This window comes from Tetrahymena thermophila (genome assembly GCF_000189635.1).
Source record: "Tetrahymena thermophila SB210 genomic scaffold scf_8254605, whole genome shotgun sequence".
Taxonomy (NCBI): Eukaryota; Ciliophora; class Oligohymenophorea; order Hymenostomatida; family Tetrahymenidae; genus Tetrahymena; species Tetrahymena thermophila.
The window spans coordinates 319-16,443 of record NW_002476375.1 but is presented as its reverse complement, the minus strand read 5'-3'; the positions used below and the strand labels follow the sequence as shown (position 1 = coordinate 16,443).

General features: G+C 21.4%; 4 protein-coding genes across 4 annotated transcripts; all 4 read right to left on the bottom strand. All coding sequences in view use genetic code 6, as the record gives it.

The window, feature by feature from the left end:
* Positions 1-550: 550 nt before the first annotated feature.
* Positions 551-4,888, bottom strand: TTHERM_00617750 (tetratricopeptide repeat protein; the record flags this gene model as incomplete). Its single annotated transcript, XM_001017897.3, has 4 exons — positions 551-569; positions 725-2,592; positions 2,700-4,173; positions 4,653-4,888. 4 exons carry the CDS (start codon positions 4,886-4,888, stop codon positions 551-553), a joined length of 3,597 nt encoding a protein of 1,198 aa, XP_001017897.3.
* Positions 4,889-8,754: 3,866 nt separating this feature from the next.
* TTHERM_00617740 (tetratricopeptide repeat protein) lies at positions 8,755-11,051 on the bottom strand (the record flags this gene model as incomplete). Its single annotated transcript, XM_001017896.2, has 3 exons — positions 8,755-8,814; positions 8,867-10,349; positions 10,669-11,051. 3 exons carry the CDS (start codon positions 11,049-11,051, stop codon positions 8,755-8,757), a joined length of 1,926 nt encoding a protein of 641 aa, XP_001017896.2.
* A 2,016-nt stretch (positions 11,052-13,067) lies between these two features.
* Positions 13,068-13,898, bottom strand: TTHERM_00617730 (tetratricopeptide repeat protein; the record flags this gene model as incomplete). Its single annotated transcript, XM_001017895.2, has 1 exon — positions 13,068-13,898. The coding sequence occupies one exon, from the start codon at positions 13,896-13,898 to the stop codon at positions 13,068-13,070; it is 831 nt and encodes a 276-aa protein (XP_001017895.2).
* Positions 13,899-14,698: 800 nt separating this feature from the next.
* Positions 14,699-15,820, bottom strand: TTHERM_00617729 (hypothetical protein; the record flags this gene model as incomplete). The annotated part of the gene is made up of 4 exons (XM_001471334.1): positions 14,699-14,819; positions 15,070-15,159; positions 15,410-15,499; positions 15,750-15,820. The coding sequence occupies 4 exons, from the start codon at positions 15,818-15,820 to the stop codon at positions 14,699-14,701; spliced, it is 372 nt and encodes a 123-aa protein (XP_001471384.1).
* Between the last annotated feature and the right edge of the window lie 305 nt (positions 15,821-16,125).

The window sequence follows — 16,125 nt, the reverse complement described above, 5'->3', positions numbered from 1 at the left end:
AAAATAAAATTTGAGATAACAAATCATTTAAAATTAAATAAAATATTAATTTATTTTTTTTAACCAATTTTTAAAATTTATTTTAAATTAATTAAAAATAGAATGAAGAAAAAAAATTATTTTTTAATTATTTATAAACAAACACTTTAATAAATTTAAAAAAAGATGTATTTGAGTAATTATAATTTTAATAAATAATTGAATACAATTTAAGTAAGGATATTAATTATCCCAATAGTAAATTTATAAGTTAAATAAGTGATTGATATTAATATTAAATTAAATTACATAATAATTTTTTCTAATTTATTTTCAGTAGCTTTAGATTATAGTTGGAAAAATATTTTGGTTAAATTTATTTCTAGAATTATCAAAATAATTTAATATTTGTTAATGGTCATAGAATACTCTAATTATTTAAAAGTTTTTATATTCATAAATTTAATCTTCTTATTATTCAATGAAACTATTTCCTCTTTATTTTGAGAAAATGATAAGTTTTATTTTTAATGCAAACAAAAGCTTGCATAAAAGTTCAAACATGTGGTTTTCAAAGATTTAAATTGAATCTGTACAATAGATAATATATTTTAAATTTTTATTAGTATTGAATGTTGGTTCTTAGTTGCAAAAAGTATTTTAAGTTAATAACTATTAGTTTATAAATTAGCTGATTGCTTTTCTTATGAAAAAATGAAATTAATTATTTTATTGTATGAATTACTACTAATTTTATGATTTTTATGATCCAGAATCTACTTGATTATAGCTTTTTAAATCAATATCTGTTGAAAAGTCTCCACTAAGTTGCTTTATTTTTTTTGATTATTCGAAGTATAATTAAATGAAAGGACTAAAGGATTTTTATTATTATTTATTTAGAATTTCTTAACTTTAATTTTCCTATAATTTCTGGTGACTTAAGAACTAATTTGTCATTTGGTTTATACTTTAGCAGTCTATGTCTTATTGACTTAATTGACATTTACTTAATATTTCTATTCTTGAATAGTTAGAATTTATTTTTGAAATTATTTCATTATTAAAGTTCATATTTAAAAGCTCATTCTCATCGAATAGCTCATGAATTAATTCCATTAACTTAGAATGCTCTACAGGATTTGATACAGTTTACACAATATCCTTAATGATGTTACACATAAATGCATTAATTTATTAAGTTTAAGTAAGTGGCATGAACGTTTTAATAAAGCCATCAGAAAAATCAATAAAATTAATACCAATTTAATCTCCTTTGTTAATTAGTACTTTTTTTACTAAATTGCTCGTAAGTTAAAGGGATTGAATTAATTATTTGTTTTCTATATTCGATGAATACACCATTTATATTTATATTTTGGTATCTTAGTTAAACTTTTATTTCATTAAAGATAATTCTTTTGATGGTAGTTTTGTTTTTATGAAAATCTATTCTATTGCTTGAACTAATTTAAAGAAGTAATGAGATATTATGGTCTTTTTTTCTTCAAATATTCTAGTAAGTATTTCTGCTGCTTTTATGAGTTGTTATTAATTAATAAGGAATTCAGCTTCAGCAAAACTTAATAGCAAATCCATATTATCTATTGAAAAATAATTTTTGAAAAACTCTTTAGCTTATTAATCTGAATCTAAATCTCTGAAGACTTCAAAAATGTTTTCTAGGTCTCTAAAATTAGATTAATAAGAAACATTCTGTATTCTATTCTGCAATTATTGGTATTAAGAATATAGTTTATTTTAATCAGGTAAACCCTAAATGGAGTCAAAAAGTTTATCATTCTTTAAATGAGGAGAGATATTTAGATTATTTGTTTAATTTTATATGTTAAAGTTTAAAAACTAATTACTTTAAGATAACAAATTTAGAGTTTTATTTTTTTCTTCATCATCTTTTTATATAGAGAAAGATATTAGCTTTTGTTTGTTTGGTGGTTGCAAATAAATTTAAACAGGGGAGCCTTTTTGGTAATTATCTTGCGTAGGTCTATAGCATAATTAAGGGCTTTTTCTTTCGCTGTTAAATTTATTCTTAAAAACTGGCTAGAATTGAATATTATCATTTTTTAATTACTTTATTTGTATTTAACTTAGTTGCTTTCTACAGAAAAACAAAGTTTACTCTGATTTTGAATGATATTTTAATTTAAAATAACATTTGGAAAGCAAAACTTTTGTTTCAATTTCTAAAAACTCACTTTCATTTAAATATTTTGAAATTTCTTTCAAGTTTTTAGAAAGTTTTTTAATTTCAATCCAAAAGTTAAATTAAAACTAGCTCGTTCTAACTTTTTAGTTTTAGGAATCAACAAACTCTTAAAAAGCCAATAAAGAGATTATATAATTCCTTTATCTTTAATACAAATTTGTTAACAATAAATTTCTGTCTTCTTTTTGTTCATCAAGCAGGTTATTTTCTGTGTAAGATGTCTTTTTTGTCTACTAATTTTCTTTATATTTTTTATTATAACCACCAACTTTTAAAATGGAGAAGCGACTTTTTTCTTCTATCTTGAAAGATTCTCTTTCTTTGTATGACATTTAAAATTAGCTATTAGCTTTGTTCACTTATGAAAGGGTGCTTTTATTTTACTAATTTTATAATAAAATTTATTAAATATTTTTAAGTTAACAAAAAAGATTTTAAAATTAAAAAATTTTTTAATTTGGCTTAAAAAACAAAAAAAATTATACATTACCTTCAATGAATTTTAGTCGCAGTCATTTTTTTTGGTGTAGCAAAACTGTTAGAGAATGCTTGCGGTATGAGGATATTAATTGCAAAATTATTAGATTTCGTATTTAGCATAAACAATTGATGACTAAAAATGCTCCATAGCCTGGAAATAGTGACCTTATTAAAGTAAAATTGATCCAATATTATTGAGGGTAGTACCAACTGCTTTTAAGTTTCCAAATTATTTAAAAAACTCAATATTTTTATTTAATTTCAATAATTATTTTGTTTCATTTTCTTTGTAGTAATCTTCTGAAGACTATAGCATAATTTAATAAATCATTCTGAAACTTTCATACAACTCATAAGTTTCTAAAGAGAGCTAATCATCTTCGTTGACTAAATCAAATATATCTTAAGATAGTTATTAATCATTCATTTTAACTAATAACTTTGTTAGTTATTTAATCGAATTGTAAAATATATTCTTGATTTTAGATGTGTAAATAATTACTATTATAATGGATACTGATCCTAAAATTCCTAACAAAATGTAAAAAATAAGAAAGTAAGTTTTAAAAAAGTTTTCAATTTGCTCTGAATGTTTCTTTAAATCTTCGTCTGAAATAATGTTTATCTAAACGTAAGGAGTTTTAATTTAATACAAGCTGGATTTTAAATCAGTTGGAAGGTCTTCAAATTTTGGGCGTTTGTCAATAATATACACAGGATTCATTATAACAATAGTTTAAGTTCCATTTCTATTGTATTAAAATGTTTAATTAAAAGATTTAATTTCATTTAAGCTATCTATGTTAATGCTATTAACTTTTTTAAAAACAATATCGGCATAGTTTTAGTTAAGAGTTTGATTAAATGTAAAAGCTTCACTTTATTCTTATAAATTATCAAACTCTTAACTTTAGAGAGTTTCAATCGAATTTACTCCAAGTTTCTTTTAAGAGTTGTACAAAAGAATTTGACTCTTTGGTTCTATAAAATAAATTTGTTTAGTTGAGCTGGCATAGTTTTAGAAGTAATTTTGTGTATGATTAAATCTTAATTCTAAGCATACGACACTTTCAAGCTATTCCGAATTTGTGGTTTTGTTTTATACCATCATTCTTTAGCAAGATAACGAAGATAAAGAAGGAATTTGTGTAGCATAAATTAAACTAGGAGGAAACATTTAAACAGATTGCTATTAAGCTGATTAAATATACCAAAATCTACAACGTGGATCTATTCCTGTTGCGCAAAGTGGAACTTTGGGTTAATTTTTGATAGTAGTATTCATTCCGCTAATTGAATATAAAGCCTCATATTAAAATGTTTCTAAGAAATCATTTATTATTAATGTTTTTTGTGTGATTTTACTTTTTATTGCATCTTAAAGTTGAAATGCTCTCGAGAGAATGTGATATCTATCAAAAATATGGAGTTTTTATTAACCTAACTCATCTAATTAGCTTATATCAGTATAATTTGTTTAAAACCTAATTTTAATAAAAATTTTATTTTTAAATTAATCATTTTAAAAATAATTAAGGTTTAAAAATGTTTGATCCACTTGGTTTAAAATTTACAAAGTCTACTAATATTAAGTAAAATTCCATTTAGATTATTTAGATTGATTAAAAATAAGATTTTGAAAGGCTTCAAGAATGATGATTAAATTTATTGTAAATAATATATAAAAACAAAATAAACCCTTTGAAACCTAAAATTTTATTGATTGATTATTTAATTAATTAGTTATTACAGTGATCATAACTTCAAATTAGTTAGTTCTATCAAAATCTTATGGTGTAAATAATGATTGGGATATTTTAATGAAAAAAGTAATTTTTGAAAATAAATGTTGGATTTTTCTTTTGTTAAAAATATTCTATATTGCAATGAGTCGTTTGAGAAAAATATATATTTTTTAGGGTAAATCAGTTAAATTATTCATTTATATTGTTAAATTAATTACCAAAGGTTCACAAGTAAAGGACTTCTTTAGAAGATTTTTAAAATTTAGGGATCAACTTGATTTATATGAAGCATTTCGAGGGGAACCATAGAAGATATATGTTTTGGATTGTATTTCACTTTATTAGCTACCAGCTTTGATAGATATTGATTGAGAGTTCTGATATAAATAGGCACTTTTTAGAGTTCGTTGCTTAGTTGAAATGTAATCTATTAACTAAATATTTAGCTGTACATAATCTAAGATTAAAAGAGTTTCTCTTAAATCTAGCTATTGTACTCTTTAAGATAGATAAGAGCTATGTATTAGCTCATGATTGCTATTAAGAATATTAGACATATTGGTAAACTTACCAATAATATTAGCGTTGTCTTTATCTTCATAGCTTTTACTTAAAATTTAATTATCTTTCTTTTTAAAGATTTATATATTAGTTTGTTCTATTTATTCCCTTCTACTTTTAATGCTTTTTAACCAGAGGTTCACTCACACAATAAAAAAACTATAAGTATTTTTGGCTAATTAATTGATAAAATCTTACAAATTTAAATGAATTTTCAAATCATAAAGTAATACAATTAAAGGGTATTTATAAAATATATTTAAACAAACATTCCTTCAATTTTAATAAATTCATAAAAGCATTTAAGAAAAATGCAAAATAAAAGGTATATTTTAATGGCATTTATTAAAAAAAATATGAATTATTGTTGGAAGTTAGTATTTAATTAGTCTTTATTTTTACTTTTTGCTTAACTCAAACAAAAAAATATAAGATTACATTTACGCAATAATAATTGTGTAGACAACATTGAAAATAATTATTGATATTCAGAAATTATAATGAAAAATAATATAGCAATAATAAGTAATTCAAAATTGAGTTTAGCTTTTAGACCAAACAGATTAAATTTCATAAGAAAATAATCTTAATTAATAAAATCACATTCTAATTAAATCCAAAGGCTAAAAATCACTCCTTACAATAAGCTCAATTCACTTTCTATTTTTTTGTGTATTTAAATTTTTATATTTTTTTAAAACTTTTTAAAGGACAAATAAAATCTAAAAATAAATACAACAAATTTACATTTTTATCACAAATAAGTCTTAAAAAATGTAAAATTTGTTATTAAAACATATAAACTTTTATTTTGTGTAATCTGATAAATAGATATAGTGTTATGTATTTTTTTATATTAATTTAGTTCTGATAAAATACGTGGCTAGTTATTTAGGAAATTTTTATCTATATTTACATTTTTCATTTATTTTAATAGTACCAAAATTTAATATGTAAAAACAATAAGTGAAAGAAATTACATAATTTTTAAATTGATTATTAAACAATACATTAGGAATTTTGTTCATAAATTTGCTACTCATAATTATTAAAAAAATTAATATTTCATTGGATCAAATTAAATGATTTACTCTTAACTAAGTAAAAATATACATTTTATAACATAAGATAAAATTTATAAAATTTTTATATAGTATATCCTTGCAAGAATGCTATCCAATTAAAATATGAACTGTTCTAAAATTATTAAAAATTTTATTTAAGTATGATAATTTTTTATTTTTGAAAAGTAAATGGCATTAATAGAAGAAAAACGCTAGTATTTTTGATTGACTGTTATTCTTAAATATTTATTTCATTTTGATATAAAATGTTTAATTTTTTTTTTAACAATTAGATGCTTTAATAACTATATAAAAATTTAATGATATTGATGTAAGGTAATTAGAAATAATAATCATTACCAAACAATATTAATTTACTAGTAAATTACTTTCAAAGATTTTTTTAGCAGTTAAATAAAATATAAAGAAACCTCAATGATTCTAAATTATGGTAGGATAAACTTTTTTGTTAAATTAGCACCTCAAATTATTTATGTAATTTAAAATTTGTTAAGGTTCATAAAACACCATAATTTCTTATTTATATTCATGTATAAAAGTTTAATTTTCCTTTTATTCTATAAAACTATTCCCTTTTTGTTAAGCTAAAATAATTATCTTAATTTTCAATCCAATTAAGAGTTGACATAAAAGCTTAAACATTCTATTCTCAAGAATTTAAATGGTATCTGTGCAGTAAATAATATATTTCAAATTATTAACATTATTAAAGTTTGCATTTTATTAAAGATTATTGATTTATATAAATTATTATTTTTGAATAAATTGAGCAATAGCTTTTCTAACAGCGAAATGAAATAAATCACTATTTTATGAGAATGAATTGTTTTGAGAAGTTTCTTAAATGCAAGAATCGTTCATAATCACATTATTTATGTCATCGCCATAAGATTACTAGATTTTTTTTGACTCTCTAAAACTTTTTTAAATTAAGGTAGTTTATTTACATTATTAAAATGAAATTTATTATTTTTTATTGAAATCTAAACAATTTGAATTGATGGAAGATTAATCCAAATTTTCATGGATTTAACCTTCTTATCTTTATAAATTTTTTTTCTTATATGAGTTTTATAGTTCATACTTAGACACATTCATTTGTAAAACTTTTTTAGTTGTTTCATTATTATTTTAAAAGCTTAATAGCTTATTTTCTTCAAACATCTAATTAGCTGTTATAAGAATATTAGGAAAATCTTCTGTGGTAGTCGTTAATTTAATAATATCATTTACTATTTTACCCATTATATTATTTATTTTATAGGCTTCAATCAGTGGCAAATATGTCTATATAAAATGATCGAATTTATGTGTTAGAGTTATTGATATCTAATCTCGTTTTTTTGTAAGAATACAACTAGTTAGGTTACTTACAAGTTGAAGTAACTTTACCATCTATCTATTTTCTTATTAATTACTAAAAATAATTTAAACATGGATTCCTAAATCATTTTTAAGATTTTATTTCATTCTATTCATCTCATTTGATTCTATTTTTTGGCTTTTAAAAATTGAATAAAGCTGATCAATAATTTTGTATCTATAATGTGACATAATTCTTTTTTTCTCTTCAAATATTTTTGTTAATATATCTGCAGCTCTAAAATAGTTCTAGACATAAATAAGTTATGCAATTTCAGCAAAATTTAGCATCAAATCTAAATTTTCAAATGAAAAGTAGTTATTTAAAAACTATTATGCTTGTTAGTCTTATTCTTAATTTCTAAATAACTCAAATAAACTTTCTAAAATGCTTAAATTATTGTATTAAAAGGAATCTTAATAAGATTATTTTATTTACATATCTTTAAATTTTTGTTTTTTTTAAATAGAAGAAAGTTAAATAGTTTCTAAGTGTTGATTACTCTTCAAAGATTGCCCCAATACTTTTTAATCCTTAAAATAGGTTACGTCATTCCATAAATTAGTAAAATTGCCATTCGAAAATTAATTACTCAAAAATAATTAATTATAAGTTCCATCTTCCTCTTCATCATATTTTTATAAAACGTTAGATGTAAAATTTTGCTATTGTTAGTCTATTAGCAATATGTTTTAAGATTAATTGACAGTTTGATGAAATTGTATCCCTCTTTTAAACTTTTTTGTTTACTTTGTAGATAGTTAAGGACTATATTTTTCATTAAAGCTTAAAATAGATTGAGGACAAACTTTTTTTTAACTATTTTATAGCTCATTTATTTATATTTAACTAAGCTACTTTCTACAATATAATAACATATTTTATGATTTTGTTAGTTTATTCATTTTAAAATAGCATCGAGACATCAATAGCTTAATTTCTACTTATTACTATTTATTTTGTGGTAAATGCTTTGTAATTTTTATCAAACATTTACAAAGCTACTCTATTTCAGGCCAACAGTTAAATTCCTTCGAGCAGTGCTGTATTTTTCCTAAGGAGTCAAAATATTCTTAAAGCGCATAAAGAGAAATTATAAAGTTTCTTTCTCTTTAATATAAATTATTTAAAAGTTCAACTCCTTGCTCTTTTAATTCATCAATAAACTTAGTTTCTTAAAAAATACATTCTTTGCTGTTACAATAGCTGTCTCTCACTTGTTTAATATTATTATTTACTCTCTCAATTGAAAATATTCTCTTATCTTTATCCCTATTTTTCTATTAATTAAAACTATTTTTCTATCTGAGCTCATAATAAGTCTTGCCTTTATTTTTCTGTTTAATTTTTATATAAAAAAGTAATTAGTTACTGTAATATTAATATGAAATATTTTATTTAAAAAAATAGTCGAAATATTTACATCAATTTCTTAGTTGCACTCTTACTGTTCTAATTAAAAGTAGCTGAAACTTTAGAGAACGTCAAATAATGTGAAACTTGGATGTAAATTTAAAAACTCTTGAATTTCATATCTAGCATAAATTATTGAAGATTAAAAATTTTCTAAAGCTTGAAAGTAGTGCTCCTGTTTTAGTAATATTGAACCTATGTTATTATAAGTAATACCTACTGCTTTTATATTTCCAAACTATTTGAAAAATTCAATATTCTCATTTAATTTCAATAACTGCTCAGTATCATTTTAATTATAAAAATCTTCTGAAGAATAAAGCATAATTTAATAAATCTACTTGAAACTGTCATACAATTAGCTTGCATCTAAAGATAATTATTAGTCTGCGGAAATAATATCGAATATGCTTGATGATAATTTTTTGTCATTCATTTTGATTAAAATATCTGTTAATTAGTCAATTGAAGTATAAAAAATTTTCTTAATTTTAGATGTGTAGTATATGATGACTAAAATGGATATTAAGCCGAGAATTCCAAATGATATGTTGAATGCTAAAAAGTAATTTTTAAAAAAATTTTCTATTTTCGATGCGTGAATTCTTAAATTTTCATTTGAGATAATATTAACCTGCACATATGGAAATTTAATTAAATAATGGCTAAATTTTTTATTATTTTGAAGATTTTAAAGTTAAGGGCTCTTATCAATAATCTAAACAGGATTCAAAATCACTATTGTTTTTGTACCATTTCTATCATATGAAAAGGTTTGACTAAAAGAATTAGCTTCATCTAAATATTCTGTTATTAGATTGCTAACATTTTTGAAAATAGAATTAACATAATTCTGATTAAGAGTATTGTTAAACTTAATAGCTTCATTTTGTGATTACAAGTACTGAAATTCAGAATTATTTAAAGTTTCAATACTAGTCATACCCAAAGGCTATTTAGAATCATATAAAAGAATTTAACTTCTAGGTTCTAAAAAGTAAACTTATTCTGTTGAGCTTGCAAAGTTCTAGAAATAATTTTGAGTTTGATTAAAATATAATCCTGAGCAAATCACGCTTTATAAATCTTCTTACTATGTAGTTTAGTTAAATAGCATAATCCTTTAACATGATAATGTAGATAAATAAGGAGGAGAATATCCGTAAATCAAGCTAGGTGGATATATCTATACAGATTCCTACTAAGCAGTTTAAGTATACCAATATCGACATCGAACATCATTCCCAGCAATACAACTTGGAGCTTTATGTGAAACTTTTAAAGTAGAATTAACTCCAGTAATAGAAAATATCCCTTCATATTAAAAGGCTTCAAAGAAATCACTTATAGCTAAAGTTTTTTAATTTATTCTACTTCTTTAGATATCTTGGTATTAAAAAGCTCTTGAAAGAGCATGGTATTAATCCAATATTTTAAGTTTTTGTTAGCCTATTTAATCCATTTAGCTTACAGTACTATAATTTGACTAAAACCTATATTTAAAATAAAATTTGGTTAGTATAAAATATATATTATGCCAAAAAAAGTTAGTAAGGTCTATTTTTTGAGATCCGTAAGTTTTAACTTACATTTAATTCTTAACCACTAAAATTAATTAATTATTAATTAATAAAAATTTAAATGTGTAACATTGCTTCTAAATTTGTAATAAATAAGAAGTAGTAAAGAATATATTTTATTCTAATAAATTTATGAAAATGTCTTCATTCATTTAATTTTATTTTTAAGGATTAAAATAAAAATAAATATATTTTTGGAGTTAAATAATTTGAGTTTTAAACACTTTTTTACCAGCAATTAACTAGAATACGGCTTCTCTTAAACATTTTCAATATTTATGGATCAGCTTGGTTATCATGGAGCTGTTATATGGGAACCATAGAGGATTTATGTTTAGGATTAGATTTGACCTACCCTTGGATGAGTTTAGCTAGATACTAATTCAGAGTTCTAACATTTATAGGAATTTTTTATAGCTCTTAGCTAAGTTAGAAAGAAATTTATTAGCTAAATATTTAGCTAAACATAATTTAAGTTAAGAATAAATTATTTTAAATCTAATTGTTGTAATCGTTTAAGTAAATCAGAGCTACATACTAACTCATAATTGCAATAGTGAATACTAAAATTATTGGTAAACTAGCCAATCCAATAATCATATACTTTATTCTCATTGCTAATATTCAATAGAACTTGTTTCTTTTATTTTTATTTTTAAGTAATTAACTAAATAAAATTAAAATTTTTCTTGAAAAACAAAGTTTTTCTTTTAGTTTTTAATTTCTTACTTTTTTATTTTAATGCATACCATAAGTAGTAAGTATATATGATTTATTCTATGATTTATTATTAATCATAAAAAATTTTATAGCTAAAAAGTCTGTAAACTAAAAATCTTAAATAGTGCCCATGTACTGAAATTTTACATTACTGTCTATAATGACAAAATAAAGGTGAGAACCTATTTAACAATATATTTAGTTATTCCTTTTTAATTTAAAAATTATTGAAATTTGATAATAAAATCAACTACTTTTAGTTTAAAATTGTAATGCTATTGAAAACACAGATATGGAATCATATAAATTAAAATTTATTATAAATTGAATATTTAATTTTTAGGAACATTTGAATCTTTTAAAGAAGATTTTGTTTATTAAATTATTTAAATAAGTAAAGTAAGTAGTCATAACTATTATTAGTTTTTATTACATTATTTTATTCTTATTAAAGTTACAGATCTTTTAACTACTTATTAAATTTATGAAACCATTTTTTTTGCTCATTTATTTTATTACAGTATTGATTTTTTTGTTTTACTTATGTGGCTATATCGTCTCTCTAGTTATATTTTTAAATTTTAGAATATTTTATAAATAATATAAGTTTTATATTTGATGTGAGCTTTCAAGAATTTGATTCATAGCTTGAGTCTGTCTTGACTTAGAAGTAGATTCTTAAATTAGTTTTTATTGTATATTAGTATTTAATTTAATATTTGGCTCCTCATTAAATAATCCTATTTAAGCTAAAGTAATTTTTAAATGAACTCTTTTAATTAACTATTATAAATTTATTCTTTTTAATCCGCTTAATTGGTATTTAGATATTTCTATTTTAATTAACTGGGATTACTTAGTTTATCTTATCATTTTTTTATTTTCTTAATTGTTAGTATTTTCAATTTTAGCAAAATCTGTCCTTATTTTAGAATATAAAGTATTTATAGAAGAAAAACTCTTTGTCTGAAATTGCATATTTTTAATGGTTGTACTTACAGTTCAAATAAAGCTATTGCAAAGATTCGTTCTCATATATAAAAATTGTTTTAATTTTCCTTCTGTCTCCTCTAATGGGAGAATTAGAGGCATAGAGTTTTGCTATTTTTTAAATGCTTTACTGAGTGAATCTAAGATTTTAGATTTTTTTATGATATGAGTTAGACTATCAATATCATTAAAATTGGGTTATTTTTCAATGTTGGTTTCTACTTCATTTAAATCATTTTCACCATAATATTAAAGATCTAATCAAGTTTTTTGTAAGAATATTACTGTTTAGGTTACTTAAAAGTTGAAGTAACTTCACCATCTATTTATTTTCTTATTAAGTACTAACTTAAACAAGAATTCCTAAATCATTTTTAATATTTTTTTTCATTTTATTCACATAATTTGACTCGATTTTTTGACTTTTAAAAAGTTGAATAAACTAATCAAAAATTTTGTAATTATAATGCGACAATATTCTTTTTTTCACCTCAAATATTTTTGCTAACATATCTGCATTTTAGAGTAATTCTTAACATAAATAAGCTATGCAATTTCAGCAAAATTTAGCATTAAATCTAAATTCTCAAATGAAAAGTAATTATTTAAAAACTATTATGCTTGTATGTCTTTTTCTTAATTTCTAAATAACTCAAACAAATTTTCTAAAAAGATTAAATTATACAATTAAAAGGAATCATAATAAGATTATTTTATTTACATATCTTTAAATTTTAATTTTTTTTTAAATAGAAGAAAGCAAAAGAGTATCTAAGTGTTGATTACTTAAATAAACATAAATAAACTTGATAATTTTTATATAAAACAATCTGAAATAATAACCACTATGAAATGATATTAATTTACTAGTAAATTACTTTCAAAGGTTTTTTTAGCAGTTAAATAAAATATAAAGAAACCTCAATGATTCTAAATTATCGTAGGATAAACTTTTTTGTTAAATTAGCACCTCAAATTATTTATGTAATTTAAAATTTGTTAAGGTTCATAAAACACCATAATTACTTACTGATGATCATGCATGTAAGTTTAATTTTCCTTTTATTCAATAAAACTATTCCCATTTTGTTAAGCCAAAATAATTAACTTAATTTTCAATCTAATTAAGAGTTAACACAAAAGCTTAAACATTCTATTCTCAAAAATCTAAATAGTTTCTGTGCAGTAAATAATGTATTTCAAATTATTAACATTATTAAAGTTTGCATTTTATTAAAGATTATTGATTTATATAAATTATTATTTTTGAATAAATTATGCAATAGCTTTTCTAACAGCGAAATGAAATTAATCACTTTTTTATGAAAATTAATAGTTTTGAGAAGAATCTTAAATGCAATAATCGTTCATATCCACATTATTTAAGCCATCACCATAAGATTATTAGATTTTTTTTGACTCTCTAAAACTTTTTTAGGCAGTTGATTTAGTAAATGATTCTGAAATTTATTATTTTTTATTGAAATCTAAACAATTTGAATTCATGGAAAAGTAATCCATATTATAATCGATTTGACCTTCTTATTTTTCTAAATTGTTTTCCTTTTATGAGTTTTATATTTCATACTTAGAGACATCCATCTATAAAACTCTTTTAGTTGTTTCATTAATATTTTAAAAGCTTAAAAGCTTATTTTCTTCAAACATCTCATTAGCTCTTATAAAAATTTTAGAAAACTCTTCTTCGCTAGTCGTTAGTTGAATAATATCTTTTATTATTTTACCCATCATATTATTTATTTTATAGGTAATTAATTTGATAATTTTCATTTCTCAGTTAGTCATTGAAATCACAAAAATTAAATTAAAAAGTAAAATTTGATTTCTCCCTAAGGTTTTATTTAAATCACGGTATCTAATTAATTATGATAAATAAAAAAAGGATAGAAATATGATTCATGGATAATATTTAAGATAATAATATAACTGGCATATAAAAGCTTGGCATTTTTTTAATTTAATAAGATATATTAAACTAAAAGTTCCAAATTATTTTATCGTTTTTGGAGAATTCGGAGGGTTTGCTTAAGAGAATTTAATTTATTTAAGTAAATTTAATTTTTAAATTTTTTTATTTTTAATAAATAATTTATTTACTTACAAAAATATGAATGATATTTATAAATTTAAAATCAATAATAAAAACTATAAATCTATTTATATTTTAGGTTAAAAACACTTTTTAAAAATATTAAATAATAAAATATATAATATTATTCAAACATTTTATATTGATTCATCCTTTTTTCACCAGCTGTTTATCATCAGAAATTTTAATTAAAGACAACTAATCTTTATGATTTAAGACACTTGCCTTTTACTTTGAATTTTTATGAAATTTTCATTGAGCTAAAAATTTTAAAATAAATCTGTGTAAATTTTAAATAAATATAAAAATAGAATAAACTTTTAAATTAAATTATTCTTTAAATTTATAAATAAAATAATATTAGTGCAATAAAAAAGATAAAAAAATAAATCAAATAAATTCAAAGAAATTTTTTTTATATTCATTTTTATAGTTTAAAATATCACAATTCAAAACAAATAAACTGTTTTTACCAAAGGTTAAGTGTCAAATTTGAGAGATTAATGCATTTTGCTAAAGCTGAACCTAAGCCTGATGCACCTTCATCACCAATTTTATTCCAACTTTTTAAATATTGAAGAAAAAATATATCATTAAATAGTTAATTAGAAGGAAAAAATGAAGAAAAAATATGAAATAATAAAATTAATTAATAATAAAAGCAAATGAATAAAATAAATGATGAGCTTAATTAACAAAGAAAAAACAAAACAGCAAGCACGATAAAAAGAAAAAGAAAAAAGAGCTTTATTGTTTTTAATTAGTTTTTATAATTAAAAATATCACAATCCAAAACAAATAAACTGTTTTTACCTAAGGTTAAGTGTCAAATTTGAGAGATTAATGCATTTTGCTAAAGCTGAACCTAAGCCTGATGCACCCATTGCACCAATTTAATTAGACCTTTTTAAATATTGAAGAAAAAATATATCATTAAATAGTTAATTAGAAGGAAAAAATGAAGAAAAAATATGAAATAATAAAATTAATTAATAATAAAAGCAAATGAATAAAATAAATGATGAGCTTAATTAACAAAGAAAAAACAAAACAGCAAGCACGATAAAAAGAAAAAGAAAAAAGAGCTTTATTGTTTTTAATTAGTTTTTATAATTAAAAATATCACAATCCAAAACAAATAAACTGTTTTTACCCAAGGTCAAGTGTCAAATTTGAGAGATTAATGCATTTTGCTAAAGCTGAACCTAAGCCTGATGCACCTTCATCACCAATTTAATTAGACCTTTTTAAATATTGAAGAAAAAATATATCATTAAATAGTTAATTAGAAGGAAAAAATGAAGAAAAAATATGAAATAATAAAATTAATTAATAATAAAAGCAAATGAATAAAATAAATGATGAGCTTAATTAACAAAGAAAAAACAAAACAGCAAGCACGATAAAAAGAAAAAGAAAAAAGAGCTTTATTGTTTTTAATTAGTTTTTATAATTAAAAATATCACAATCCAAAACAAATAAACTGTTTTTACTTAAGGTCAAGTGTCAAATTTGAGAGATTAATGCATTTTGCTAAAGCTGAACCTAAGCCTGATGCACCCATTGCACCAATTTAATTATACCTTTTTAAATATTGAAGAAAATATATATCATTAAATAGTTAATTAGAAGGAAAAAATGAAGAAAAAATATGAAATAATAAAATTAATTAATAATAAAAGCAAATGAATAAAATAAATGATGAGCTTAATTAACAAAGAAAAAACAAAACAGCAAGCACGATAAAAAGAAAAAGAAAAAAGAGCTTTATTGTTTTTAATTAGTTTTTATAATTAAAAATATCACAATCCAAAACAAATAAACTGTTTTTACTAAAGGTCAAGTGTCTATTTTGAGAGATTAATGCAT